Source organism: Nanorana parkeri, unplaced genomic scaffold (genome assembly GCF_000935625.1).
Source record: "Nanorana parkeri isolate BGI_ZX_2015 unplaced genomic scaffold, ASM93562v1 scaffold1223, whole genome shotgun sequence".
NCBI classification, from domain to species: Eukaryota; Metazoa; Chordata; class Amphibia; order Anura; family Dicroglossidae; genus Nanorana; species Nanorana parkeri.
In genome coordinates, this window is record NW_017307491.1 from 330,410 (window position 1) to 358,358 (window position 27,949).

The window sequence follows — 27,949 nt, forward strand, 5'->3', positions numbered from 1 at the left end:
CAAAAAAAAAAGACTTTTTTTTTCTAACAGTCTGCAGAAGACAAAAGAAGCGTGAGGTTCCCCCCCAATTGATACCAGACACTTTAGGTCTGGTAGGAATGGTAGTAATGGTAGGAGGGACCTCCCCAAATCAAAAAACAAAAAAAAAGTGCGTGGGGTTCCCCCCCAAATCCATATGAGGCCCTTTAGGTCTGGTAGGGATTTTGAGGGGGGGAAAAAGTGGGGTCCCCCTAAAATTCTTGTGTGGTCGAACTCCTGCAATCTGGATTGCACAGTCATGTTTAACTACCTCCCGGCCAGCCGTTGTGTATACACGGCCGGCAGGGAGCTTCTTGGATGTAACTGGGCGTGTATACACGTCCTGTTACATCCGCCCGCCCGGGCGTGGCGCGCGCGCGAGCGGGAAATCCCCGCTATTTGAAAACAGGCAGCGATGCCCGTTATTATACAAGCTGTCAAGCTGGTCCCGGGCTCCGGTGTGAGCCCGGGACCAGCATAAGGCCTCTGTCACAGGGGTTCAGAGGGAGCTCGGTACACGAAAAAATGATGGTAAAAAAATTTAAAGTTTCCCCCCAAATTTTTTTAAAGTTACACAAAAAAGAATTAAAAAAACAAATTTTTTTTGAAAGTCCCCACCCCTCCATACACGCATGTAAACATGCGTCAGGTGCGCATACCTGCGAAAACGACGATTGCGCCCATTACCCATGTTACGCCCATGTTACATATCGCCGCGAACGTCGGAATGAGAGCAATAGTTCTAGGGCCATCAATCACTGATAACACTAAACTGATGAGCGGTAAAAGCTTTTAAAGCGTCGCCTATGGCCAATTTTGGGTATGCTAGCTTTTTGCGATTTTGCGAGTGCGCGCAATTTTTAAGCTTGATATGTTTAGTGTCTATTTACCCGACGTGACCCCGACTTTTATATTTTACCAAAAAAGTTGGTAATATTAGTTGTTTTATAACATAATGTAAAAAATTTTCAGTAATTTCTCCTGAATATAGTAAAAAATAAAACCCGTAGTGGTGATTAAATACCACCAAAAGAAAGCTCTATCTGTCCCCAAAAAATGGTATAAAATTCATTTCAGTACAGCGTTGCACGACAGAATGAATGTCAGTCAAAGTACTGCAGTGCTGAACACTGAAAAATGGCCTGGCCAGGAAGGGGGTCTAAACACCTGGTCTTCAAGCGGTTAAACATATTGGGAGGAAATCATAAAAACTGGACCGACTGTGCATGGCAACCAATCAGCTTCTCTGTTTTATTTTCAAAGCTTAGCTGAACAAACTGAACAGAGAAGCAATTGGGAGGAAATCATAAAAACTGGACCGACTGTGCATGGCAACCAATCAGCTTCTCTGTTTTATTTTCAAAGCTTAGCTGAACAAACTGAACAGAGAAGCAAATTGGTTGCCATAAGAAAACTGTCTACTCCAGTGTTCATGAATTCCCCCCAATTGTGCATCTGTTATAATGGGAAAGTGGCATTCAGAGTATAAAAATGGAGGTCGTCAGTACAATGCCTATCAGACTAAATATTTATTTTAGTTGGTGTGCTGTTACACAGTTTTAAGATATTACACAATTCATAGTCATAGTTGTTGTTCATACAAATGTGAAATGAGAATTTATATAGCTATTTTCCTTAAAGGAGAACTATGGGGTCAGTGTTTTTCCCCATAGTTCTCCTTAGGGTAACGGGAGGACACAAACTAGCGTCCTCTCATTACCCTAAGCTCAGTATACTGCGAGCTACAGCTCGCGGTATACTGAGACGCCGCAGCCAGAGCGGATCCCGACCTGGACGTCGGGATCCGCCCAGCTGCGTGAGTGACAGCTGGCTCTGCCTATCTAGAGGCAGAGCCAGCCGTACCCGCCCCCTCCCCCGTCCGTTCTGCCAGATCGGAGCGGGGAATCCAGCCCCTCCCCCTGTCACGGCAGAGAGCCGTGACAGGATCGAGAGGTGAGCGAACCGGTATGTGTTCGCTCACCTCCCGATCTACTGAGCTGACCTGTGACAGTCTCATTGTCACAGGTCAGCTAGAACTATGAAGTGAGTGGAAATCACTCATCTCATAGTTCTCCTTTAAGCCATTATCTTTGGTGTTAGTATAACTGAGTATTATACTGCCATGTTTTTCTGTGTTCCCTCACATCTATGATGCATTTTCCCCTTCTTCTCCATCTAGTCGTTTAGTGTCATGGCCGTCTATAGCAGGACCACATGTACATGCTAGCTCTGAAACATTATCATCCTTGACCTTCAAATACCCTCCATTCATGCATATGCTGTATCCTGTTGTCTGCTGTAACCTGCTGCAATAAAGCTCTTCGTGGATGAAAAGGTATTTGGTGAGTTCAGCTATCTGATAAGGATTGTCTGCAGTGATGATATCTGCTTATACAGGCCAGGCATAGACGTCTCAGCAAAGGATAAATCGCTAATACAACAATTGGAGTCAGAATAGTTGGGCTTTTAAGTATCAATATACACTCACTGGCCACTGTTTTAGGTACAGCTGTGCAATTGTTTGGTAACACAAATTGCTAATCAGCCAATCACATGGCAGCAACTCAATGCATTTAGGCATCTAGACGTGGTGAAGACGACTTGCTGAAATTCAAACAAAGCATCAGAATGGGGAAGTAAGGGGATTTAATTGACTTTGAACGTGGCATGATTGTTGGTGCTGGTCGGGCTGGTCTGAGTATTTCAAAAACTGCTGGTCTACTGGGACAACCATCTCTTGGGGTTTACAGAGAATGGTCAGAAAAAGAGAAAATATCCAGTGAGCAGCAGTTGTCTGGACAAAAATGCCTTGTTGATGTCAGAGGTCAGAGGAGAAAGAGCAGACTGGTTTGAGATGATAGAAAGGCAACAGTAACTCAAATAACCACTAGTTACAACAAAGGTATGCAGAATACTATCTCTGAATGCACAACACATTGAATCTTGAATCAGATGGGCTACAGCAGCAGAAGACCACACCAGGTGCCACTCCTGTCAGCTAAGAACAGGAAATTGGACCAGAGAAGATTGGAAAAAACGTTGCCTGGTCTGATGAGTCTCGATTTCAGCTGTGACATTCAGATGGTAGGGTCAGAATTTGGTGTAAACAACATGAAAGTATGGAGCCATCCATCCATCTTGGCACACTTTGGGCCCGTGATGCTATCATGTCAATATGGACCAAGATCTCTGAGGAATGTTTCCAATACCTTTTAGAATCTTTGCCACGAAGAAATAAGGCAGTTCTGAAGACAAAAGGGGGTCCAACCCGGTACTAGCAAGGTGTAACTAATAAAGTGGCCTGTAAGTGTGTGTGTATGTATATATAGAATATATATATATATACACACACACACACACACACAATAATGGTCTGGCCCTCTAGCAACTTCAGCGTGAAATTATAGCTAATTATAGCTAATTTGCCTACAAACGTCAGGTGGTCATAATAATCTTGCCACTCAGTGTATGTATGTATACATATATATATAGATATATATATTATATAGCTTTCTGTGTTCTGTTAGAGACATCCAATTTTCTTTGTCCTGATGATCATGGTCACAGGGATTGAAATAGAGGGAAAATTGTCAGGAGAACAGGAATAGACGGGAAAGCTTTCAATCAAGGCATTTGATTTGATAAAAACTAAGGGGTTTATTCACTAGCGGGTGTTTAAGATCAAAGAATTCATCTCCTGTCACAGTACACATGTAACTTATATGATGGAGTGCCCTTGTGGATTACATAGGCAGGACCACCCACGAGCTTAGAATTAGAATACGAGAATATATCAACAATATAAAGAAAGGAAAGCTTGATCATAGTGTACCTAGACATTTTAGAGAAAAACATAGAAGTAACCCTAAAGGAATTAAGTTTACAGGTTTAGATAAAGTAACAAAAACACTGGAGAGGTAGCCATATGCGGAGGGAGATCTCTAGGAATGAGACCAAATCGATTTTTTTAATGGAAACCATGACGCCGAAGGGTCTAAATATAGAATTAGACCTCAACTGTTTTTTAACAGATGACTAATTGCGCCCCCTTGAGCAATACTATATTGGGGAGGGGAAATATTGATCACCTTTTATAGGGGCCTATTTAGTTTTATTTGGGGTGTATGGGGGGGGTGCCACCATTTCCGTACCCTCCATGAAAGGACCCTAAGATCTACAAACTTATTGAACTCGGGGGATTTTACTATGGGATTGCGGCCACTGAATACGAAGCCACAATAGTTCATCAAATGATAAATTTTACCATCTGCCCTCTGTATATAAGGCCATCCATTTATGTTATTTGATGGATCAGACATTGTCCCTATGTGGATGAGTCTATCGGTTCCTTTTGATATATAGGGAGGAGGGGGACTCATTACGATTTTTTCCCACACTTTATACACTGTTTAGACCAGGTTAACCTAAGGGGTTTTTTTAACTAGTATTATGTCTCTGTAACTATCAAGGAAGTTGTTACACTAGGTGCTTACCGTGTTTCACCGAAAATAAGACACTGTCTTATATTTTTTTGGGCTAAAAAAAACACACTAGGTCTTATTTTTGGGGTAGGTCTTATTTTTATTTTTTTTAATGTACAACAAAAGTCTTCATGTACAAAAATATGGTGATCAGTGAAATCAGGGGTGCCGTACCTTTCCAAGAGCAATTTGCTAACCAATCGCTGGCCAGAATGAGTGAAGCGCGCTTTCACTATCTATTCTTCACAGGCCGAGTGCATGTGGTATCACTTCGCCTGTGACAGGAGTCGGCGCTATAGAGGAGGCATCGGCTTATGCGGCTCTGCTCCCTCCGCTGCCACCTCGCTTCCTCTAGCGCTGGCTTCGTTGGCACCGCTGATTCTCTCCTACCTCTCCCGCGACTCTTCAAGTTCCCCCTTATGCCACCACCGGCCCTGGGAATGGTCACAACTAGGTCTTATTTTCAGGGTAGGTCTTATATTTTAGCAATTCCCAAAAATAGTACTAGGTCTTATTTTCGGGGAAACAGGGTAGATGTTGCTATTTGATCTATCCCAATGAACATTATAAAATAAAATATATGTAATTTGATTATAGAGTATTAAATCTGTAATTGGATAGAAAACTGGCTTAGAGACCGTATTCAGAGAGTGGTCATCAATGATTCGTACTCTGAATGATTTAAATAATTTTATAAATTTTATATTTTAAATGCTATATTATGTCATTATAATTAGATTTTTGTATGTACCATCCTTTCCTATGTGAAGTCACCGTCCACCAATAGATCAGGTGGGAGGGGTGGAGTTACCCACGTGGTAAAGGAAGGATTGATTGGTTTTTAATATAAGTTCCGGTGAGAGACGAAAGCTAGGCCATCTGGAGACAGATTGAGGAAGTGGACGGTTAATGAAACCAAAAGGGATTGCTTCGGGCAAGTTTGCGGACACTTTGGAGATAACCAAACAGAATTTTTTCCTTCTACGATGTTCATAAGGAAAGGGAAGTAATCACACCCTCCGTGTTTTGCCATCAATTGTCGGGGTTGTGGTAGAGGATTGCTCTAATATACCCACCAGTGTTACTCAGGTCATCTATGTCTTGAGAGTGACCTTTAAGCCTATTGGAGGAACTGCACCTAAATATATTAATTTTGAAAAAACTTTTTTTTATATACAAGTTTTTATATATATACTTTTTCACATATTTATAGATATATCGTATTGATATGTTTGGATTTATGATCACTGGTGTCAAACACGAGATGTTCATATGAAATACAGCACAGCGATTATTATTAAGGATTACGATCTAATCAATTTTGGTATTTAGATTTATCTGAACACGTTGTATTAAGCAGTTGATCACTTTTATTTATATATAGACACTTATTAATTGAAATCAACGGAGTAGACTAGATGTTGATATACTAAACTTTTTTATTGTGAGATTGCTACACAGGCCCCAAACGCAACATAATAGCAACATATCATACACGGTTATTCACTAAGCAGCTGAGTGAATAACCGAGCCGAAGTGAACCGAACGCCGTTCGGCTATTCACTTCAGCCGAGTACATCGGTTGGCTTCGGCACCCTTCAGTTCAGCCGAACATGCCTGATCTCATATGGGCCAAACGGCAGTGAGTGAATAGCTGAATGTTGCCGATTGGCATTCGGCCTGGTCATTCTGCTCGCTACCTCCGAGGTAAAAACATAGGGGGGGGGGGAAAGGCAGAGCCAGCCTTGACATCACGGCTGACTCCGCCCATTTGTTTTCATTTTGCCGGGAGTTGCCATAGCGATTTGACAGGTGCGACCAAATGTCAACAGATAGGTGGAGCCAGCGGTGATGTCACCACTAGTTCCGCCTACCCCTTACTCATTCACAAGGGGGGGGTGCAGCATCTGGATGCCTCCATTATTAAAAGGGGCACCCCAATGCAAATAAGCCCCCCTTCCCGTAGAACTCCACAACCACTGGGTCAGGGTTGTGGCGGAAGAGGCACTTCTCCTCATCGGCATGGGGGCAAGGTGCTTTTTCAGGGGGACCCCTGGAAAGGCATCATCCCAATGTCGAGAGCATGTGGGTTGGTATGGCGCAGGGAGGGCAGGGCTGCTCGCTTGTCCCGCCCTTTCTTGCCCTGCAAGGCCTGTGCTCGGGATCAAAGGTCTGGTTGGGAATTTTAGGGGGAAAACCATGTCCCCCCCCCATTTTTTGGGGTGGAGTTCCCCTTTAAATTTCCTATCATGACCGTGAGCAGATGTATGCTGTAAGAGCTCCGGCTGCCTTCCCAGGAAGGAACCACATGAACGCTCTTGCCGCACCTACTCCTCAAATGGGCAAGACTAACAAGAAGGGGTCTCAGAACCCCGTCCGGAACTCTTCGTCTGCTCAGAAACTGACAGAGCATTTTTTCGCTCCACGGGCGCACAAGTGGCCTTGCCGCAGCCGGACCACGAGACCGGGGACCCGCCCGACTCCGAGGCCTCTTCTCCTCACACCCCGACTCCACATGCAGACTCTTCAATGGTTGGGGATGACAGCGCTTCGTTGTGCGGGAGGAAGACATGTTCCAGCACTACTTCTCCATGCTTAACACGAAATCAGAACTGGAGGGGATGTTCTCCTGTCTGGAGGCCTCTCACCATCATGACATGGTGGAACTCAAGGAGGGTCTGGCAGGCTTTGGCCGACGGCTGGAGGAGGTGCAATCCAACACTGTGGCTGTGTCCTCAGCGGTTAAGCAACTCCAGGAGGAGGTAGGCAGACATCATAATCTTCTGCAGCATCTAACCATGCACATAGACAACCAAGAGGATCCCCACCGCTGCAATATTATTATATTTCGCAGTATTCCTGAGGCCACAAGCTTGTCGGACCTTAAGGCCACTGTCTTGGGCATCTTCAACTTGCTCCTGGGCAATCCTCCCACACATGCCATTGAACTGGACAGGGTCAATAGAATACCAGGCTTCCGCACCCCCACCCAGCAACTACCCAGGCATGTCTTGTGCAGGGTGCACTTTTTGCACTTTTTCCAGCAACGGGAAGCCATCTTAGCCAACGCCCACGATGGGAGCCCTGTTGATTTCGACTTCCTCGCCTGCGGAGACGCCCTGGACGCCTGCCTTGCCACGGAGAGGCCGCCGTCGGGACCGTGCGGGTGCCACGTCCTCCTCCTCTCAATCTGACGCGTCTGCCCCGTGGAACCTTGGGTGCTGTTGCCTCCTTCAGCTATGAAGACACATAGCCTCATTGGACTTTATTGGAGCCGGTCCCACTTTTTCAGGTTCACAATGACAGATGGTTTTCCCACTATGGGTTTTGTGTTGGTGGGGCTACGGTTGCTTTCACCTGCTCTGGTTTCTTTTCAACACACAGCGACTTGTTTCTTCCCTGTTCGCACATGGCACCAGCATTTCATTTTCATGCATCACCCTCTGCTCCCTGTGGGTTGCTCCACGGTCCACTTCCTTACCTTTTGTTTTTCTCAGTGGGCCATGTGAGATAACAGTCCTCTTTTGCCTTTAAGTTTCTCATGATTGTACTGTGCTAGGGGTTCTGTTGCCACTTTGTATGGACTTACTACATGCTCTGATGCGGCATGGCCTAACCCCAGATAGCAAGGATAACTTGCTACAAACTTGTGGCAGGGCGAAATTGTAATTTTTGTTAACTTGCTGCACATATTCCTGGCAAGTTGTAGACATACAGAACACTTGCAGCACAAGTTCTAGTTGAAACCAAATTTGCTTGGCAAGTCTACAGCAAGAGTCCTGCAGGTCTTAGCAAGAGCTCTGCAAGCTCGCTGGTCTGGAGACTTGCAATGCAGACTTACTGTAATTGTGCAACACAATTATAAAGCTTGGCAAGTCTGCAATAGTTTAGCAAGTAATTTTCAAACTTGCAGCTCAATTGCTTGCTATCTGGGACGGTCTGGGGTCAGTGCGGGATTCCCTGGGTTCCCTTTGCCCACCTGTGGCCTCTCCATGTTTTGTAGGTGCATCTCCTGGGCCATGATGCATCATTGTACACACCGTGGTATGGCTGTGACCTAGGGGGGCGAGACACGTATCCTGTACCCTTGGTAGGGTCGGGGGGATTTGTTTCCACATCCACCCTGGTAGTACTCTTGCTGGTGTCCTTTATTATGCTCCCTCCCACCTTTGATGGACTTCCTCGGTTACTCCAGGGGGATTTTCACCCGTGCTTTCCCTCCCCCTCCCTTCCCCCTCCGTGTTCTCCCCCCACAATGTGACTTTGAGGGTATGTGTCCGGGTTGCTCTTCCCACCTCCCCCTTCCTTCTTATGGTAACATGATGTCCAGATCTGTTGGCGCCTGGTTCCTAGGCTTGGGGTGTTAGGGGGGTGCAGACGCTCAGACCCGGAGGTTTTTTGGGAGAGGTCGGGCATGCTTGCTGCCTTCCTTGCCCGGCTCTGACCAACGTGATGTCAGTGTCTACATGGTGACCTAGCACTTCTGTTTAATGTTCCCCGTACTGGGGTTTGTTCAGTGGCTGGGGGTATATGTTTCACTTAGCCCAGGATCCCCTTCCCAACCCCTGTGATCCCTCATACCCTCCCCCTGCTGTTCCCCCCTTTTCTTCCTCAATTTAGTGATTTATATTAGGTGTGTTCAGTGTTCCTGGTTTTTTTTATCAACATACATTACTGAGTAACCTTCTACCCCTGCTTAAGCCTTCCCTCGCCTGTAGATAGGTGTTTGGGATTTTTTATGACTTCCGTGTCCCTCCTTAGTATTGTTTTTTGTTGTTAGTTTTGTCTAGTTTCCTTCACTCTACAGTCTTCTTGCTCTTGCTTTGTCCTTTTTCTCTTTTCCCTGGTGTCTCTATTCTTGCCCCCCCTGCCTTTCTTGGCTCCTCACTCCTAGGGTGGCTTGGAGTGTCTTCCTGACTGCTCTTTTCTGTCCCCTACCTTCTCATGCATGATTTGAAGATATGTTCACTGAATGTTAGAGGTTTGAACTTCCCTCAGAAACGGTCACAACTCCTGTACGATCAACATAAGCTCTTTAACCCAATTGTTTTTTGTTTTTTTACAGGAGACTCATTTTCTGCTGCATAAAGCTTCTCAGCTCACCTGTTGCAATTTCCCCTGATGGGTGCTCAGCTCCAATCCTGGCGGTAAGACCAAAGGAGTGGCGATAGGATTCCACTCCTCTTTGACGTGTGAGATACTCGCTGAACGGGTCGACCCTGACGGAAGGTATGGCTTTGTACAATGCTCCATACAAAACAAGAAGTCCACCTTGGCTAATGTGTATCAGATTCCCCTGTTGACTATTCTCTCTCAGCTTGCGGATTTCACTGAAGGTGTTCTGATCTTGGGTGGTGATTTTAATTTGGTGCTTGACCCTAGCCTAGACACTACCTCCGGGAGATCTCAGATCTCCTTTTCCTCCCTTAACAGGCTTAAGAAACGCCTTCAGGATCCAACACCCACGCCACAGGGATTATACCTGCTGTTCCGGCCCACATACCTCTTATAGCAGGATAGATTTCTTCCTGATCTCCCATCATTTTCTCTCTTGGGCCCCACCTACTGCCATTTGCACTCGAATCTGGTCATATCACTGCCCTATCTTTCTTTCCCTAGAGGTACCGAATACGTGCAAACCCTCTTACTCCTGGAAGCTGAATGAGAATCTTCTTCTTGACTCTCTTTGTAAATCCGACATCACCGCTACAATTACCAATTTTCTCGCTGATCATACAGCTGATCCTACCCCCACCCCTACCCAGTGGGAGGCCCTTAAGGCCACTGTTCGTGGGGTGTTCATAAAGCACGGTTCCCGTGTGAAGAGGGAGAGGGGTGCTACTCTTTACAGACTGACCTTGCCTCTTTGGAAACTGCACATAAAAAGTTGCCATCCCCTTCTTTGCTGCAGGATCTGACAAGGGTACATCTGGAACTTAAGAGGCTCTTAGATCCTGAGTATCTCTCCCATAGAGAACGGGTGCGCAGTGTTTTTTACGAACATGGTGATAAAAGTGGACGTTTACCTGCACGTTCTGTTCGTGGGCAACGGCTCCGTTTTTATGTCCCTAAGATTAAGTCGGCCAAACACGGGGTGGTCCATAGCTTGGTGCTCATAGCGGAGGAATTTAATTAGTTTTTTTCCTCCTTATACAATTTACAGGCCCAGCCGGCTGCTGCCCAGTCTACTCACTATTTGTCTAGATTTACCCTGATCACACGGCCCTTCCCCCCCTCCCGAGGCATTCCCTGCAGGATCTTACTGCTCCTCTTACTGACCTTGAAGTCCTTAAGTCGCTTCCTCCGGGCAAAAGCCTGGGCCTGATGCCAAGGTGCGGGTGAACGGGTCACTTTCTGCCCTGTTCCAAATACATAACGGCACTAGACAGGGATGTCCCCTTTCCCCCTTGCTTTACATCCTGGTTATGGAGCATTTGGCCAGTGCCATTAAACTTATTCACTCGATGCGGGGCCTACAAATAGGCACTCAGGTTCATAAATTGGGGTTATATGCTGATGACCTGCTGCTTTACCTCTCCAACTCCCTGGTGGCTCTTCCTTCCATGATGCAGGAATTTAAACTGTTCGGGTTCTTTTCCAACTACCGTATGAACCGGCAGAAGTGTGAACTTTTAGATGTGTCGATACCCCTAGCTGAGCGAGATAGTCTCTGTGGCTCGTTTCTCTTTACCTTGCGCTCGGACTATATTACGTGCCTATGGGTCCAGGTGCCGGCTAACCTGTCGGATCTCTACACGCTCAATTTTGTCCCTCTGCTGCAATCAGTGGAGGATACACTTACCTCCTGGATGAATTTGCACCACACCTGGTTCGGTAGAATCGCCCTGTTCAAGATGCACTTGCTGTCTCGTTGCCTATATCTATTCCAAACCCTTCCTATACTCCTTACTGCCCATTTCTTTAAACGAATATGCTCAGCCGTTCTACGGTACATCTGGAGGAATAAGAAGCCTAGACTTCGATATGCTATTTTAATAAAGAAAAAAGATCCTGGTAGCTTGGTTTGATCCTCTCGATCCCACGCTTTGGGTTACTCTTGAACGGGACCTTTCCCCCGGTCCCCTTTCCACCCCTGGTGCTGTGGGTGTGGAACACCACGATGCCCAGATATAACCTGTGTACACTTCAGGGTCCTAAGACCCCCATTTTAGCCAACCTTGGTTTTCCTACCTTTCTGTGCTGGAAGGCCACTGCACCCTCCTATGTCTTCCAAAGTCTGCTTGGTAGTGCCCCGAAGTCGCTTACATCACTGTTTAGCCCCAATCCGCCGCCATGTGCCTCTTGGTTAGCCTTCCTTCATCTCCGACACTATATGAAATTCTTGTCCTCTTCGGGCAACCTTTTATTGGCCCCTCACCTGTTTTGAGAGATTGTGTGCTGTGGCTCTGCCGATTCCAGCGTTTCTATGCTCTATCACTCTTTGATCTCTATGACTAGTGGGGATTCGCTATACTTTTTCTTGGCCTGGGAACAGGAACTGGGGCTTGTCCTCTCGGAAGAAGACCGACACAGATGCCTTTGCTTCACCCACACGCTCTGTATGTCAATGTATGCGCAAGAGCGGAATTAATTTGTTGACCAGGTGGTATAGGTCACCGGTTAGAATGCACAAAATCTGCCCAACGCACTCAGACACCTGCTGGAGATGTAAAACTGAGCGAGGTATGCTGACCCACATTTGGTGGAGCTGCCCTCTGCTCCTGCCCGCTTGGCGAGCCGCTTCACACGTCTACTCACAAGTTACCTCTACTGAATTTCACATTAAGCCTATAATGGCTTTACTGTTCATCTTCCCGGGCTCTATCTCTAAGGTGAAGAAATCCCTACTCCGATTTTTTGTCAACACTGCCCAAGCCTTAATACCTAGGCATTGGAATTCCCCTGTTTTTCCTTATGTTTTGGAATGGACACTAGAATTATGTCGGCTGATGAGATCTGAGGAGCGAATAACACATCGGGCTGACCGATCTGATGCCTTTTTGGCCAGGTGGATGCCTTGGATTTTGTTCTTGGATTCTGAGTACCGGTCTCTACGGTGAGTTTCTCCTGTACCTTTGCTACCCTGTGCCTGCGGTGGTGTTACCGTGGGACGTCTGGCGGTTGCCCTTCTCCAGACCGTAGTTGTGGGCTCCACCCTACCCTCTTTTTTCCCCTTCTCCCTTCTTTCCTCCTGTCTTCTTTACCCCTCACTTTCTCTCTCCCTTCCTGTTTGTCTGTTGTAACGTATTATTTTGCAGCATCTTGGTCAACTATTCGCAGGGGTTACTCCTCTGCCAATTTTTTGCTCTATGCCTTGTAGTGATCCCACCACCGGGGCAACATGGGTCTTTGAGGTGTGGTGGTGCTCTGACCTACTTGGTGGTGGGGACCTGTGCCCACCACCTTGTTAAAAAATGTGTTTACTTTAGCAGGCAGGCCGTTTTCCCCGCTTCGGCTGTGACTTCGGCTCAGCCTAAGCATATGCGTTCGGCTCGGTTGAGCAGTTCGGCTGCTGTACGGGCTATTGTGAATAGCCTATACAGCAGCCCTTCGGTTTAGCTGGACCAAAGGTCTCTGGCGGTCGAAGTGAGCCGAAGGATTACCCGAAGCTATGGCTATATCCTTCAGCTCCTTTGTGAATAACCCTCTAAGAAGGCATTTTCCTCACTTTGTAGATCATTCCTTTAATTTCCTGTTGTGGACAGGAAGCGGATGGAATTCTCTTCAAAGGGTACTTTTCACTTTTAATTAAAGTTAATAGAAACATATTGCTAAAGTAAGTAAAATGGACCTTCACCAAAACAAAATAGCATTTAACACATGTAATGTACATAAATAGACCTGCCTGGACATACATTTAGCCTCCTGGGTTAAACAAAAAGCACCATAAGCAACCCTTGTGAAGGGAGGGTGCATGGCTTTATGGTGGTACCGTACAAAATCCAACAATGAAGAGAAAACCAGCTCACCAAGAAGTAGATTCTGAAGCAGGGTTTACTGAAGTCCCATATCAGCAAAAATGTTACACCAACTGTTTGAGCATATGGTGGTCCTCTTTTTCTCTGTCACGTTGAAAAAGAGGGCCGCCATGCTATCAAAACATTGGTGTAACTTTTTTGCTATTATGGGACTTCTTTAAATCCTGCTACAGAATCTACTTCCTGGTGGGCTAGTCTTTACTTTATTATTGGCTATTATATTTAGATAGCTGGCCTTAGCCTTACTCCAGAGTCTGAAGTGCTTAAAATCTGGGTAAAAGCAGATCACAACAAGACTGGTTGTTGGTTGAAGGTGGGGTACCTCAATCCAGATCTTCTATAACTAAAATTAAGTAAGCATTAAAAAATATTTCTACATTTTATTCACTAGCCTACCACCTTCTGATACCCTTTCATGGAGCAGTCAGTTGTAATGTTAACCTCTATATTAACTGTAAAGCACACAACAACAAAATAATGTGTTGTGCCATAGCTAAAATCTTCCCCCTGTGATTCCACAATCAAGTAACCAACACCGTAGCCTGCTCTGTGTGGCCAGCAGCATATTGGGCACTGCAAAGTGGCAGTAGTATGCTACACCAAAATGAAGCCAGTACTGTCAGTCATAATGATCTCTGCCTGACAGTAGAAATATAGTCCGGGTTGACTCATCAGGAAGAGAGTACATGGGAGCAGGTGACTGACACCAGTTCTGGGGCTTATTTTTGCAGTGACTGACACCACTGCTGGGGCGCTATTATTGCAGTCACTGATACCAATTCTGGGGGTTATTATTGTGGTCACTGGCACCAATGGTAGGGGCTATTGCTGCTGTCAGGCACCAAAGCTGGAGGTCATTATTGCGGGGACCGCCAAGAATGCTGCTGGTTTATTATTGAGGCAACTGATACTAGTACTGTGGCTGGTGGTCTTATTTCAGTCACTGACACCAATGCTGGTAGTTACTATTACTGCCATTGACACCAATGATGGTGCTTTTTTTACTCCCACTTTCTTTTCAGCTTGCATAAAGAAATGTACTTAAACACATGAAAATGAGTTGGTATTTTGTGGCCACTCTGGAAGTGTCTTGGGTCGAACTTGAGGCTCTCTATAATTTTTAAGTTGACACCACTGATAAATATAGTACATTGTTATATACAGTACACACATATATTGTACCTCTGTGGTTGTTTGTTTAAAAGAGAAATTAGAGCAAGTATCAAGGTTATTGTGATCATCCTCCTCTTCAGTGTAACTATGTGATTTTGCAGGAAGTGAATGATGGAGGCTGTCTGATATGGCATTTAGTCGAAACAGAAGCTCATCTATCAGGTCTTCAAATTCATCAAAATAGTAATTCTTAAAAATAAAACAAAAAAACATTAGTGAGTGTTTTGGGATGTGGCTACTTTTGAAATATGTTTCACAAATCACATGAATATACACCAAGTCACATACTAGTTAAAAAGAATTTACATACTACCAGTGTGAATTTAGTCGACTAAAATGTTTCGTCACAGTTTTTATTTCGTTTTCATCAGTGAAAACATGCAGATGACGAAAACTAAGTTAATAGGACTAAAACTATGACGAAAATACATTGCAATTTTTTCTACTGGAGATTTAGTCGAAAACTAAACTAACACTAAAATAATTCACATGACTAAGATGCAACTTAAACTAAAATGCGTATTTTAGTCATCTGAATTATTTTAGTTTAATTTTGTCAACTAAATCTCCAGTGGAGAAAACATGCAATGCATTTTCGTCATAGTTTTAGTCCTATTAACTTTGTTTTTATTTAGTTTTCATCACTGAAAACATGCAGATGACGAACACTATGACAAAACATTTTAGTCGACTAAATTAACACTCCATACTACAGACCTCTGAACTGTACAGTACTTACGGCTGTCCCCCTGAACAATGCATTATTTCCAACTTATCTGTAAACTCTTCAAACCTTCCATACTTTTTAATGAGGCCTCACTAGTCTACTTCCCTAAAAACAAAAACAAAAAAGCACACTGCACCATGGTGATCTTAGATCTTTTCCATTTTGTTCACATAGCTCTCTGCCTCTCCAGGGTAGCCTACCCATGCAGACTGCCCACAGAATTAGCTTTCCAACAAAGTACTACACTAATCCTAAAATTTTCCCAGAAAACAAGTGACCAGAACTCTCATGATTGGCTGTGTAGTCCAGCCCTTCCTGCTTTCCCTATCTCCCTATTGGCCAGTGAGCATGCCCATCACATTCTGTTGCCATTAGGGAGGTGAGGAAGGTTAGGAGAGATTGCTCATTGATCACTTACCACTGAACCACAATTATAAGGTTAGCAGGGAACTTTGTAGGAAAACTGTCTGTATAGACTATCATGGTGCTAGCAGTTGCCCATGGCCACAGGTTGACTTTATAATTCTACATATCTGTAAAACAGTGTGCCTCCGTTTGCTGGTACCCTTACTTTCAGTTTAAGGCTCAATATTGTACAGTTATGCTGTTTTTGATACTTGTACTTTAATGGCTATGAGTGGAAAATATGACTGCCAAGTATTTAAACACATAGTTGATTCAGAAGATTTGTTGCTGGCCATATTAAGTAAACACCATCATTTGGAGTATTCTGTCACTTACATTTCCAGCTATAGAAATGCTGTCGGTGCTCTTCTGTCTGTGTCGATCAACAACTGAAAGGATCAGTCCTTTTGCATGAGATACAACTTCTTTAAATGTCACAAAATGTTTGCTGCGATGTACTTTTTTAGAAAACTTTGCTACTGAAGTGATGACTCCTTTAAACTATCAAAATGATAGCAAAAACAAAAATTATCAATATCAATGTAGGCAAAAATCAATGATTACAAAACCGTTTTTATATTTGTTCTTTCTTTTTGTAAAATGTCAATGCAAAACAATGTGGGGGCGCATTTAAAGCAGGCTCAGTGTGAATTAGAGATCATTTAGAACCAATCAGGTATGTAAAAAAGTCATAATCATTTCTGCAATCGATTTTAACTACACATGGGCCTGGTAAAGGACACATTTTAACTGAAGCCTGTGAGCATGAATATCCACATCTAGGAAAACTGTCCCTTTGCTAAACAATTTCATATGCTGAACTTGCATGCTATGTTTTATTTAAGATAATCACAGTGGGAAAAAGAATGAAATCTACTGCCCATTTAATTTGAAAAATTATTAGTAAAGTAATATTCACAAATAAAGCAGCTTTTTCTTTGTTTATTATATAAAAAGAGAAAAGCATTTCCTGTAAGAAGCATTGGGGGATTTATTTCTCCAGTACAGTTTTATAGTCTCAGTGAGCATACTCCAACTGCAATTCTGCTCTGCTCTTATGTGTTAATGTGCCATTCCAGCAGAAGGCCATCTCCTGCTTCCTAGTAGCAATATCGGGGTCTTCCGCGCATTCAGCTTTACTCCTCATTCATGGATTACACTTCTCTCATTTGCAATATTACAATCTTCGTAAATGTGTGTGTGTGTTCGCTTCTTCTCCCCCCCACCCCCTCACTTGAGTAAACTGACCCAGGACTGACTGCATACCAGGAAGTAGAGTGGGTCACCCCTCCCTACTTACAGCACACAGCAAATGCAAAGCACATACACAGTGTCAATGCAAGCATACAAAGTTTCAGGGCAGACAGACTCATACAGTCTCAAAGCAGTTGCAAACACACAGTGCCAGGGGAGAAACACACTCAGAGTGTCAGGGCAGATTCTTACACACGCTCTGTCAAGGCAGACAGACACACACGCGCACAGTATCATTTACATTCTTTCTCTGCGAATGGTAAAAACCAAATGTTATTACTATATTTTGTTTCCAGGTCTAGATGGCGCTGGGGAACATAGGAAATAAGTATTTATTGCCTTCTCAGTTCTCAGTTCCAACTATTGGTATAGTACATTCAAACTGGAAAGAAAATATACTGATAGCCTAACCCTAGAACCCTAGTGATTCTCGACAGTGGCCGCCCCTTGCTGTTCGTGTGAATAAAACACAATATAGGGCACATAACTAATGACAATAACAGATAAATAAAACATACTATTCCAAATTAGTTATTAGGAACCAGCACACTTTGCATTACAAGTTAAAGCAACTCTGTTGCTATTTTTAAACAATGGAAAAATCAAAGCCAAAGTGTCAGTTGCAGAACATCTCTCAAACATTTTCTTTCTTCAATGCAGAGTTTGGTGGCGCAGGCAGAGGGACCAATAAGTATTGTTTGTTTGCTTAGGAAGGAGCACTTTCAAAGTGTTAAAAATTGTGACAGAGTAACTTTAATCATTTTCTTTTTTACTTGAACTTCTATACTTACCATTCCAGTCCACAAAAGTATTAAAACAGCAAACAGTATTCCATACACTTCAGCCAACCAGGCTTGGTTACATTTAACCTGAACATTAATTTTTTTTATATGTTTTGGTCTATAGATTCTTAGGAATTGTGTAAAGGTGTTCTGGATACACTGCAGCACACTAGTGAAAGGATAGTGATCAGAGGAAATGATTATATGTCCCAAAGATGAATAGCACAGCATGAACACAATTCCTATGAGCTGCAATGAAAAAAAAAAAAATAGAAGGTTACATTTTACAGAATGCAATACAGTTCCTCATAATAGCTTGGAACAGAATTTTAGTATGAAAAAATTAAAGAACTCCAGGCAGAAATAATCTTAACCCTTACAGTGGGGCTACCTCCACACTGCAAAGGATAAGTGCTCATTTTTGTCTAAGGACAAAAATAATATACTCACTTGAACCTTGGAGATGGCTGGCTGCTAGACTGGTCCCTTTAGCCTCACTCCCCCTCTACTACAGCATTCTAAGGCAGTGCCGTAACAACCGGGGGGCAGCCGGTACATCTGCCCCGGGTGCAGAGTCGGGGGGGTCTGCCAGGCAGTGACAAGCGGGCGAATGAAAGATTTACGGGCAATAATGGGGCTGCCCTGGGGGCCTCAGGCGTGAGGACCCAGCGTGCAGCGGCTTCACATTGCTGAGAGACCGAGACCAGCACGTCTGTGACAAGGTGAGTGATTTAATGGGGTTTTTTTCTTGGTCTCCCCCGTGCTGCTTCCTCCGGCCGTGTAAACTGACACCAGCCAGGAGGACAGTGTCAGACGGCTGAGGAGACTACTCGTCATTCCAGAACACAGAATAGATAGCTGAACTTGAAAGTTTCAACTATTCTGTGTTCTATTACAAAAACACCATTTAGTTCATCTGGGTTCAGCAGGTATGAACTGAAGAGGACCGGGACCAAACGGCTTTAGAGCTACCGGATGCAGTGCGTTACGGCCCGATTCTGGCCAGAATGCACTGCCTCGCATTGTGGCCGGCTCACTTTTTTGTGGGGCAGGAGGGGGCGTGATGGGCCATTGAAGTGAATGGCACCGTAGCCATGCCCTTCAGCTGCAATGCGATCGGCCGCACAGGATTGCATAGTACTTGCAGCATTTTGATCGCACCAGACCGGACCGGACCACAGGCATAATGTGCCTTGCGATCCCGTGCGGTCCATCGCATTGCGACCAGAGGGTGTGGCTATGGTGCCATTCACTTCAATGGCCCACCACGCCCCCTCCTGCCCCCACAAAAAAGTGAGCCGGCTGCAGTGCGTTCTGGCCAGAATCAGGTCGGAAGCACTGCATCTGGTGTGAACGAGGCCTTAGTGATTTTAATATGAAAACGTTTAATAGAGAAAATCAAACATCAAAAAAGTGAAACTTCATATTCTAATCTTCCCATTAAAAACCTTTGACAACGCTGTCCACAACGTCCATTCACACTCCCACTCATACAGACGGGCTCCGCACACTTGCTAAATTGAGTTCAATGCACTGCCACGCCCCCCTCCCGCCCCAAAACAAAGTGAGTCGGCTGGGTTCCAGAGGCCGAACGCACTGGAACGCATTCTTGATGCCTTCAAAAGTCTTCAGCGATATCCACCAGTCTCCTCACAGTGTCATTACTCGCACTCTGGAGGAGACCACCACTGGTGGATATCGCTGAAGACTTTTGGATGTACCATACTCTACCTGGAGGAAGGGGATCAGTACAACTAAGTCTGGAATTTCCATTTGTCTAAAGAATTCCATTTTAGGTTAGCCAGTTGACATCCGCGGTGTTAAACCCCCTTCCCATCCAGGCCATTTTTCAGTAAGAGATTGGTGTCCGTGGACTTTCTGCTGTCCTTATTAACCCTCTAAACCCTCCATGACCTCCACAGAGTCAGTGATAGATCCAGCAACAGTGATTTTCCATTATTTAGCAAGTGTGCTGGGCCTGTCTGTATGAGTGGGAATGGATTTGGACAACGTTGTCAATGGTTTTTAATGGGAAGATGCAATCTGATTATTCACTTTTTTGATGCTTGATTTTTTTCAAATAAACTTTTTCATATTAACAACACTTAGGCGTTTGGTCCCGGTCCTTAAAAAACCTCTTCAGTTGAAACCTGCTGCGGGTATGAACTAAATTGTGTTTTTGTCGTTTATTAGGGTTACAGACAGTGTGATCAGACGCCTTATAAAAAGGGGTTACTAAACAGTGATTGTGTTTCTGGAAGATTTATAATTTGTTTGTGTATGTTCTATAACATCCCATCACACTCACATCTGCCCCTGCTGAATCCTGTACATCTTACCCTGCTGCCATCCTGTACATCTGCCCCTGCTGCCATCCTGTACATCTGCCCCTGCTGCCATTCTGTACATCTGTCCCTGCTGCCATCCTGTACATCTGCCCCTGCTGCCATCCTGTACATCTGCCCCTGCTGCCATCCTGTACATCTGCCCCTGCAGACATCCTGTACATCTGCCCCCGCAGACATCCTGTACATCTGCCCCCGCTTCCATCCTGTACATTGTATTATAGTATAATCTATTGCTGGGATTACTAGTCCTCTGTAGCTTGTGGTATTCTGTATTGCTGTATAATGTTTCCCAGGGATTTGTAGTTCTCTCTAGTCCCCTGCAGGGAGGATCAGCCCCCTGCAGGGTGTTAAGATTATTTCTGCCTGGAGCTCTTTCAAATACAGTTGTTTATACAGGAGTACAAAAATTGTTCAAATGACAGCTAAGGGTAGTAAATAACAGAATATATTCTAAAAAGGCTAAGTTCAGCAGGGGTGTATCACAGGAATTGGTGCTATGTCCCGTTCTTTCCAACATGTTTAATAATAATCTGGGCATTAATTGGATTTGGCGAATGACACAACATTTTGTAAAATTATTACAAATCATGATATTTCATATATCAAATAGTAGGATGTTACCAAAGTATTTTTACAAAATGCCAAAACAAGCAGGTAAATGGCCAGGTGGATAGCATTATCCCATTCACATTAAATAAAATATAGGGAAAAACAGAGATAAAGAATGACTTCGGAATACTGGTCAACAACAGGTTTAGACACTCAAGTTAATGCCAAGCATCAGCTGTAAATTAAAATAAAAAGGTTGATAAACACTTGTGATGCCAGAGCTGTAGCTAGCTCCTTTTGTGCCCGGGGCAAAAGCAAAAAATTGTTCCCACCCAACAGGTGTGTGACGTCACCCTACCCGCCTCCAGGATGGGTTTTTTATTTATTTATTTATTTACTACTTTTTATAATTTTTTTAACTTTTTTTTTTTTTTTTTCTGTTGGCTGACAAAATACTTGAACTATCTGATTGGATGCAGGCATTGTTCAGGTATTTCGAGAGCCAGCGGAGCCGACTAGCAAGATACTGAAGCTTGGCCCAGTGGGAGATTGCTCTATCCACACAGTTTAGCGTAGATGGAGGAATCTGTTGCACTTTTTCCATCTGACCATAGAAAGTCTGCAGAAAATCTATAGTTGTATGGCCAGCTTAAGAGTGATTAGGCATAAAAATGCAAGGTAATAATGGCAAAAACAAAAATGAATTAAAAAAATGACTAGTTGATTTTCATGCTAATTAGAAGGCAATCCCAGTGTGCATTGTTTTGGCAAACTGAAGTCTTTTTTGCCCTTTCAAAGCAGGAAGTAAATGCTATGCAAGTATTTCAAAATGACAGCATTTTACACCTGACATGTTATTATTATCATGCATAGAGGGATGCATTGGTAGAATTTGATTTTTGAGGGGAAAGGTGCGCTTTAAGATAGAACTGCAGACATTCATTAAAAATATATGTTAAGCTGCCTTTCTCAGACATTATATAATTACTATTACCCTTCAACATTAAATAAATTCCTGGTGATGTTTTTAGTAAAAACTATTTCCCCAAAGAGGCTGCCAGCAGTGTTTCAGCAGGAAAATCACTGCAGCATTGTCACCCTTTGCAGCCACTATAGCTGCTAGGAATAAAATGCTGCATGATAGGCTGCAGAGGAAAGTTGGTGATGCTGCCACCACTTTTTTTTATAGCTCACATTTTTTTTCACATTTTACATATCCTTACAAAGTGCAGTTTATTTGAAATATAAGTGTCACTTTTGTTTTGCAGAAATGTAGGGACTCAATTAAGTTATGTTGAAGTGAAACGATAGAAGAATATTCTTACCATGGTAAATGCTGAGCTGGAGCAAGAGCGGTGAAATTTAGCTATACAAGGAGCCATCATTCTATAACAATGGAGCATCTTTATTAACTTAAATGTCATAAAAAATAAAATGATCCCATGCAAATGCCGAATCCACTATAGGAGTAGAAAAACAAATGGTAAGCCATATTGATTAAAATTTTGCATACATTTATACCTACACATTTTAATAATTTTTTGCATATTATCATTCTTCAAAATTAGGTATTTTTGACAACTCTTCCTTTTTTTTCCATAGCGCAGGAATGCAAAACTGCTAGGGACATCACACAACCGCCCACACATCATGTTGCTGACTGTGAGTAACAAATTCCTTTGTATAATAAAAAGTTTCAAACTCACTCTTTGCCTGTCAGTGCAATCACACTGGGTCCCCATTGTTCCTGTCTCTTTACCATTTGTTAATTTTTCTTGGTGTTATATTGTATACTGCACAGTTCACCAATTCTAGGTCTGTACACATAGAACAATTCTGCTGTCAGAATAGGATGAGTTTGCCCTCCTGTTAAAGTTGTCAGTAGTGCACTGGCAAATAATGTCTTTCAGTCTCTCCTTCCATCTCCAGCATCGGTATGCCTTGTATGGCTATGGTGTTTGATCTTGTTACTGTGATGCTAACGCCAGCCATCCAGCCAACTAGGGAAGAAGGAGGTGGCCAAAGACAGCTGGTCTAGGAGCAGGAACTACCAAACTAGCCATGATTGCAGTAAAGTTTCAGGTTATGCACATAGTACTGAAAGTACTTCCCTTGGAACATTGCAATTTGTTTAAAATTCAAAATACAATGGATGAATGGATAGCCATAACAAAATCTTTAAGAATCTTTAAGATTCCTCACAACCCGGGTCTTTGGTATACCTTTATTTGCAACATGACTTTTAATCCCTTAACTTGCTTGTTATGGAGGAAAAAAGGAGGTGCTAATGATCCTAAATCATGTTTTCATCATTTCACATTTTAGCAGAATATGATTTCCTATAACAAAGAGTTTTACAAAATCACCACCTCATTCAGTCCCTGTATTTTTGTGTTTCAACATTAACCAACCATATTTATATACAACTTGAAAAGGGATATGTTGAATTTACTGCAGTTTTATCAATGCTCGTTGCTTAGATAAAATGGCTTCTAACTGAAATTGGGTTTTACATTTTCCTTCCACCAGTGTCAGTAACAATGGACATAATTTGGGGTAAATAAAGCCACCTGCTAATTACTGCTAATCAGCATAACAAGAAGCTAAATATGTAGCAAAAATATCTTACCTTTTCATAATCCGCAATCAAGCTGACATTTATGAATTGTCTGAAAAATCCTCTCTGAAGATGATCAACAAGGTCAACAACAAACATGAAATAGTAGAACCGGCTAATGAAATAACACAAGCTGAACACGATTATTGATACCTGCATAACAGAAATGTTTTTCATTTACATGGAATTTGCAATGTATATTAAGACATTTTTCTAACTGTTTAAAGCCTACCATCAGCTATCAAGTGAGGGAAAGTTTCCCCAGTAGACATACAGACAGCCATACAAAACAGACAGAGGTTTTACTCTGGTTGCATCCAAAATTTAAATGAAAAATAACTTTGGCAAAACATGACCACAGAGAGAAAAGTGGGGAAAGCAAATTATGATGCCTATCACAGCAATGCTCTCTGGAACTGTTCTTATAATATAATATTTCTACATAGAATAGAACTGAAAATGTGTATTGGACAATAATGAACTTATAATGAGCCTACATCAGCCAGAAAGTATATAAATCTACATGCTGTACAGTTAAACTGCTTGTAGAGTAACAAATAAGAAATATAACAGAATTTCTTATTACATTACCAGTGCTCAGAAGACTCAAAACAACTCATTCAACAGATATGACCTAAAAGTACTGTAATTTTTAGGAACACATTTTATATTAATTTTAATACACTTTAAAAAAAAAAAAATCTATGCCCATAAACTCTGTTTTTGAAACATTTAAAGCAGATGATGTTATGAAATTCAAAGGTAATGCCCTAACACCGCTCCATTCAAATATGAATAAATAGACCCCGTAGCAGGCCGGATTGCATGTATCCTATTCTTCTCAGAGTATTGTTAAGTTGATGGTGGAAACTGTTCAGCTTTTTAAGATGTTTATTTTTATTTTATTCTTTTATCTAGCATCAACATATTTCACAGCACAGTAGAGTATATAGAAAAATTCACATCAGTCATTGCTCTTGAAAGCAACTTAGCCTTTAAAGTGTATGTAAAGACAAAATGTTTTCATTTGGGATAGAGTGGGTGATGAGTACAGGCAATAGTCACCAGGACCAAAAGAGTGGGTGAATCCTACTCAGCAGAGCCAAAGCCACCAAAAAGAAAAAAAAAGCCCTTCCATACACTACCCAATACCAAAAATAAAAGTTTTGGCTTTGCATACAGTACGCTTTAATATCCCTCCACAATCATATAGACACATATATAGACAATAACCTACAAGTCTGGTTTTGGTTTATGGGAGTATCCAGAAGAAATGCATGCAAACATGGGGAGAATACATAAGTACTATGCAAATAAGGCCCTTAGTGAAAATTTAAATCAGATCATAACTCAGATCATAACAACATGGGCAGCACAGTGGCGTAGTGGTTAGCACTACTGCCTTGCAGCACTAGAATCCCGGCCAGGTCACTAACTGCAAGGAGTTTGCCCTGTTCTCCCTGTGCTTGCATGGGTTTTCTCCGGGTACTCCGGTTTCCTCCCACACGCCAAAGACATGCTAGTAGGTTAATTGGCTCCTGTTTAAGTTGGCCCTCGATGTATGCATGTGAGATAGGGACCTTAGATTGTAAGCTCCTTGAGGGTAGGGACTGATGTGAATGTGCATACTATGAACTATGTAAAGCGCTGCGTAAAATTGTCGGCGCTATATAAATACCTGTAATAAAGAAAGAAAAAAATAACTCCGTAAAGCAAGAGTCCTGACTCCATAGCCACTATGCTGCTAATGTTTTTTTTATTAAAGCTGCATTCACAGCAGCAGCTGCTCTACAGCGCAAAGCTGCTGGTGTGCGTTACCAGTTGCAGTGCCAATAAGCCGATCCCAGCACATTGCACTGTACATTTTTTTTTGCTTAGATGTTCTATGGGCACAGCGAAGTGTGAGCGATTGTACCAGTTCATGGCCCACAGCGCAAAAAAAGAGAGTACTGTATGCAGTAATTTTTTTCAGTGCCCTCCAACACAACATGGTGGTGTGAACTGAGCCCATTTATAACAAGGCAAATTGCCTTTTCTACTGCTGCACTGGAAAAATGCAATGCAGTTGGTAAAGTGATAAAAGGCAGTGATGGCTGAGGTGCCAAGCTACAAACAAAGGGAGCCACATAACTCAAAGCTACTTCCTTTTTTAACATTTATTTTATTACCAAAGCATCATTTCAGCTTGGAGGATAGCAGTTGCAAAGTGCTTGAATATCACTGCACATGAATCTTGAATATGAAATGGGGGACACTTGAACATTATTTATACTCTAATGCAAACTAACTTTTTGCAAGACAGAGGATTTTAGATTTACTTGTTTAAAAGGAACATAACAAAAATATTCAGAGCATGGCATACCTCCACATAGTTCCATATGTCTTGCAAATAGGCTTTGATGCTTTTCTGAATAACAGTACCCAGTTGAATGCAGAAAGAAACAAGTACCATGGAAAGAAATACCATCTGTAAACCGAAAAGCATTTAACTGTTTTAAACATTATAGGTTTTACTTTTGAACAGCCTACAGTATATTCTAGCTTCATGCATACAAATATACACCGCAGGAGGTTTTGTTACAGAGAAGCAAATTGACATGTCCCCCGGCAGTATGGACCAGCTTACCTTCATTAAAATGAACCAGTCTTGGACTACCAATGACTAGAAAATCCCTGCTGCTGATGCTACAGACTAATTTTTTAATTGTCGGCTCCCCCCTTCAAAAAAAAAAAGATGCCTGCCAACCAGCTCCTGTCACCTCTGCTAGCCTATTCTGGTGTTCCAGCACTGTAATTCTGGTGCCCAGGCATTGTGAAGGTGTACACAATGTTTCCGTAGCTGGACTTCAGCTGCAAAATGTCTAATGTTTGCTGCAGGGTACACCTGCATTGTGCCTTTAAGTTTGTGGTTATTGATAATACACAGATAATACACTCCAGTGCTAATGTTAAGAATAAATCTGCCTAGTCTATCCCTCTTATATTTCAGCCTGTTGCTTACATAATGTCAAAGCTGCTTACATAATGTCCAGCCACTGAACAATATTAGTGGCTATGGTCTCTCATATAATGTACTTCATTTTTATTGCAAGATACAGCCAACCTTGTGTCTTTCTATGTGCTGCCTATTCAAGTCCTCTCATACTGTCCTGACACTAGCATACCTAAATTCTATATTTTGAATATTTTGGCAATAACTAGGGTATGCTGATGTGAAGGGATTTGGGGGATGTGAAGCTGAGTGCTTTAGCTTGACTACTTCAGTCCCAGCTGCCTTTTTAACATGTCCATCGCTAAGCCAGGAGCTCCTGGGCTTTAGATGCTTCTACAGAATGCTCCATAGGAGCAAGTTGTAGAAGCAGATATAAACACTGTGCTCTCATATGTACATCAGGACTGTAGTGATGTCACAAGTGACGTCATGGCCCTTTCTTTGCATATGAAGGCTGGGACAGAGCTGTTCCCCTATGACGATAAAAAGTAAATAAAACAATTGTGAAAGAAAATAGAAAAATAAGGAGCAAATTTGACCATGCTTTATAGGGTTTTCCCCCCTCGCCTGTAAACAACTGTGGGTACAGGGTTCTGTTTATGGAGCTTCTATTTATTCATCTTTTTTTGCTCTCTTTTGGTTGAACTTTGAGGTACTTGAATGTTTTTTCAACCTGACTAACCATGTATCATTTTAATCAGCAGACTGTTATTTATAGTTTGGGGCAATTATTTGTTAGTGTGTACATTTTAAAAACATTGATTTGGGCATTGTTTTCTAAATTTCTACTAATTATTCCCAATAAAAATATGTATATCCAAATCTGCTTTCAAATTAAAGCCCTATCTGTTTAAAAAAAACAAACAACTTATATAATACATTAGGGTAGATTACAAAACCTTGTGTTTCTATATGTAATAGAAACATAGGGAAGGAAAAGGTGTAATTATTCTTCTTTCTTTCAGCAGGAAGGCACAATAAGGAAGAAATGTTTGCACCTGCATGGCAATGTGGCATTACTGACATCAGGATCTACAATGTCAGCACAGTTGAAAATTGTTTTATTAGAGGTTGCAGGCGCATACCAATCACCCAGGCCAAGTTGAGCCACTGCATAACATCTAATTTTACCTACCACAAAATGTTTAAACAGAACATACAAATTAAAGCCCTATCAGTCAAAAAAAAGCCATGAGTTTGAATCGAACATTGGCCGTTCGCGCGGTCGCCAAACTTTATGGGATGTTCACGGTTTGTTCAACCGCGCAACATCCCATACTGCAAAAAGCCCTCTGAAGCTCTAATTGGTTAAAGACTTACACCTTTTATGCTTGCATATAAGCACATTGAAAGGGCACAATCATTTTCGAAAGTTCGACCCCCATTGCATTAGGTTCGAGTTCGTATTCGAACTTTTCGGCCGTTCGGCCCATCACTAATTATAAAACCTAATGAGCTATAACGAGACAGACATCAATGAACCAATATAAAAAGCTCTGGGACTCGAGGAGATTTAGGGAGAAAAAGGCTTTGGGACTCAAGTGATAATAAAATATATATATATATATATATATATATATATATACAATAAATACAATTATATTATATATATAAACAATAAAAAT

The 27,949-nt window shown here is 42.6% G+C and overlaps 1 protein-coding gene across 1 annotated transcript in view; it reads right to left on the reverse strand.

Moving 5' to 3' along the window:
- LOC108797078 (polycystic kidney disease protein 1-like 1) overlaps positions 1 to 27,949 on the reverse strand; it is a 125,299-nt gene that overhangs the window by 34,409 nt on the left and 62,941 nt on the right. The window contains exons 23-28 of the mRNA XM_018568644.1: positions 25,695 to 25,799; positions 23,345 to 23,485; positions 22,041 to 22,175; positions 17,828 to 18,067; positions 16,119 to 16,283; positions 14,660 to 14,839 (exon numbers count right to left, since the gene is read on the reverse strand). Coding sequence (XP_018424146.1) covers positions 14,660 to 14,839; positions 16,119 to 16,283; positions 17,828 to 18,067; positions 22,041 to 22,175; positions 23,345 to 23,485; positions 25,695 to 25,799 — 966 coding nt within the window. The remainder of the gene's footprint in view (positions 1 to 14,659; positions 14,840 to 16,118; positions 16,284 to 17,827; positions 18,068 to 22,040; positions 22,176 to 23,344; positions 23,486 to 25,694; positions 25,800 to 27,949) is intronic.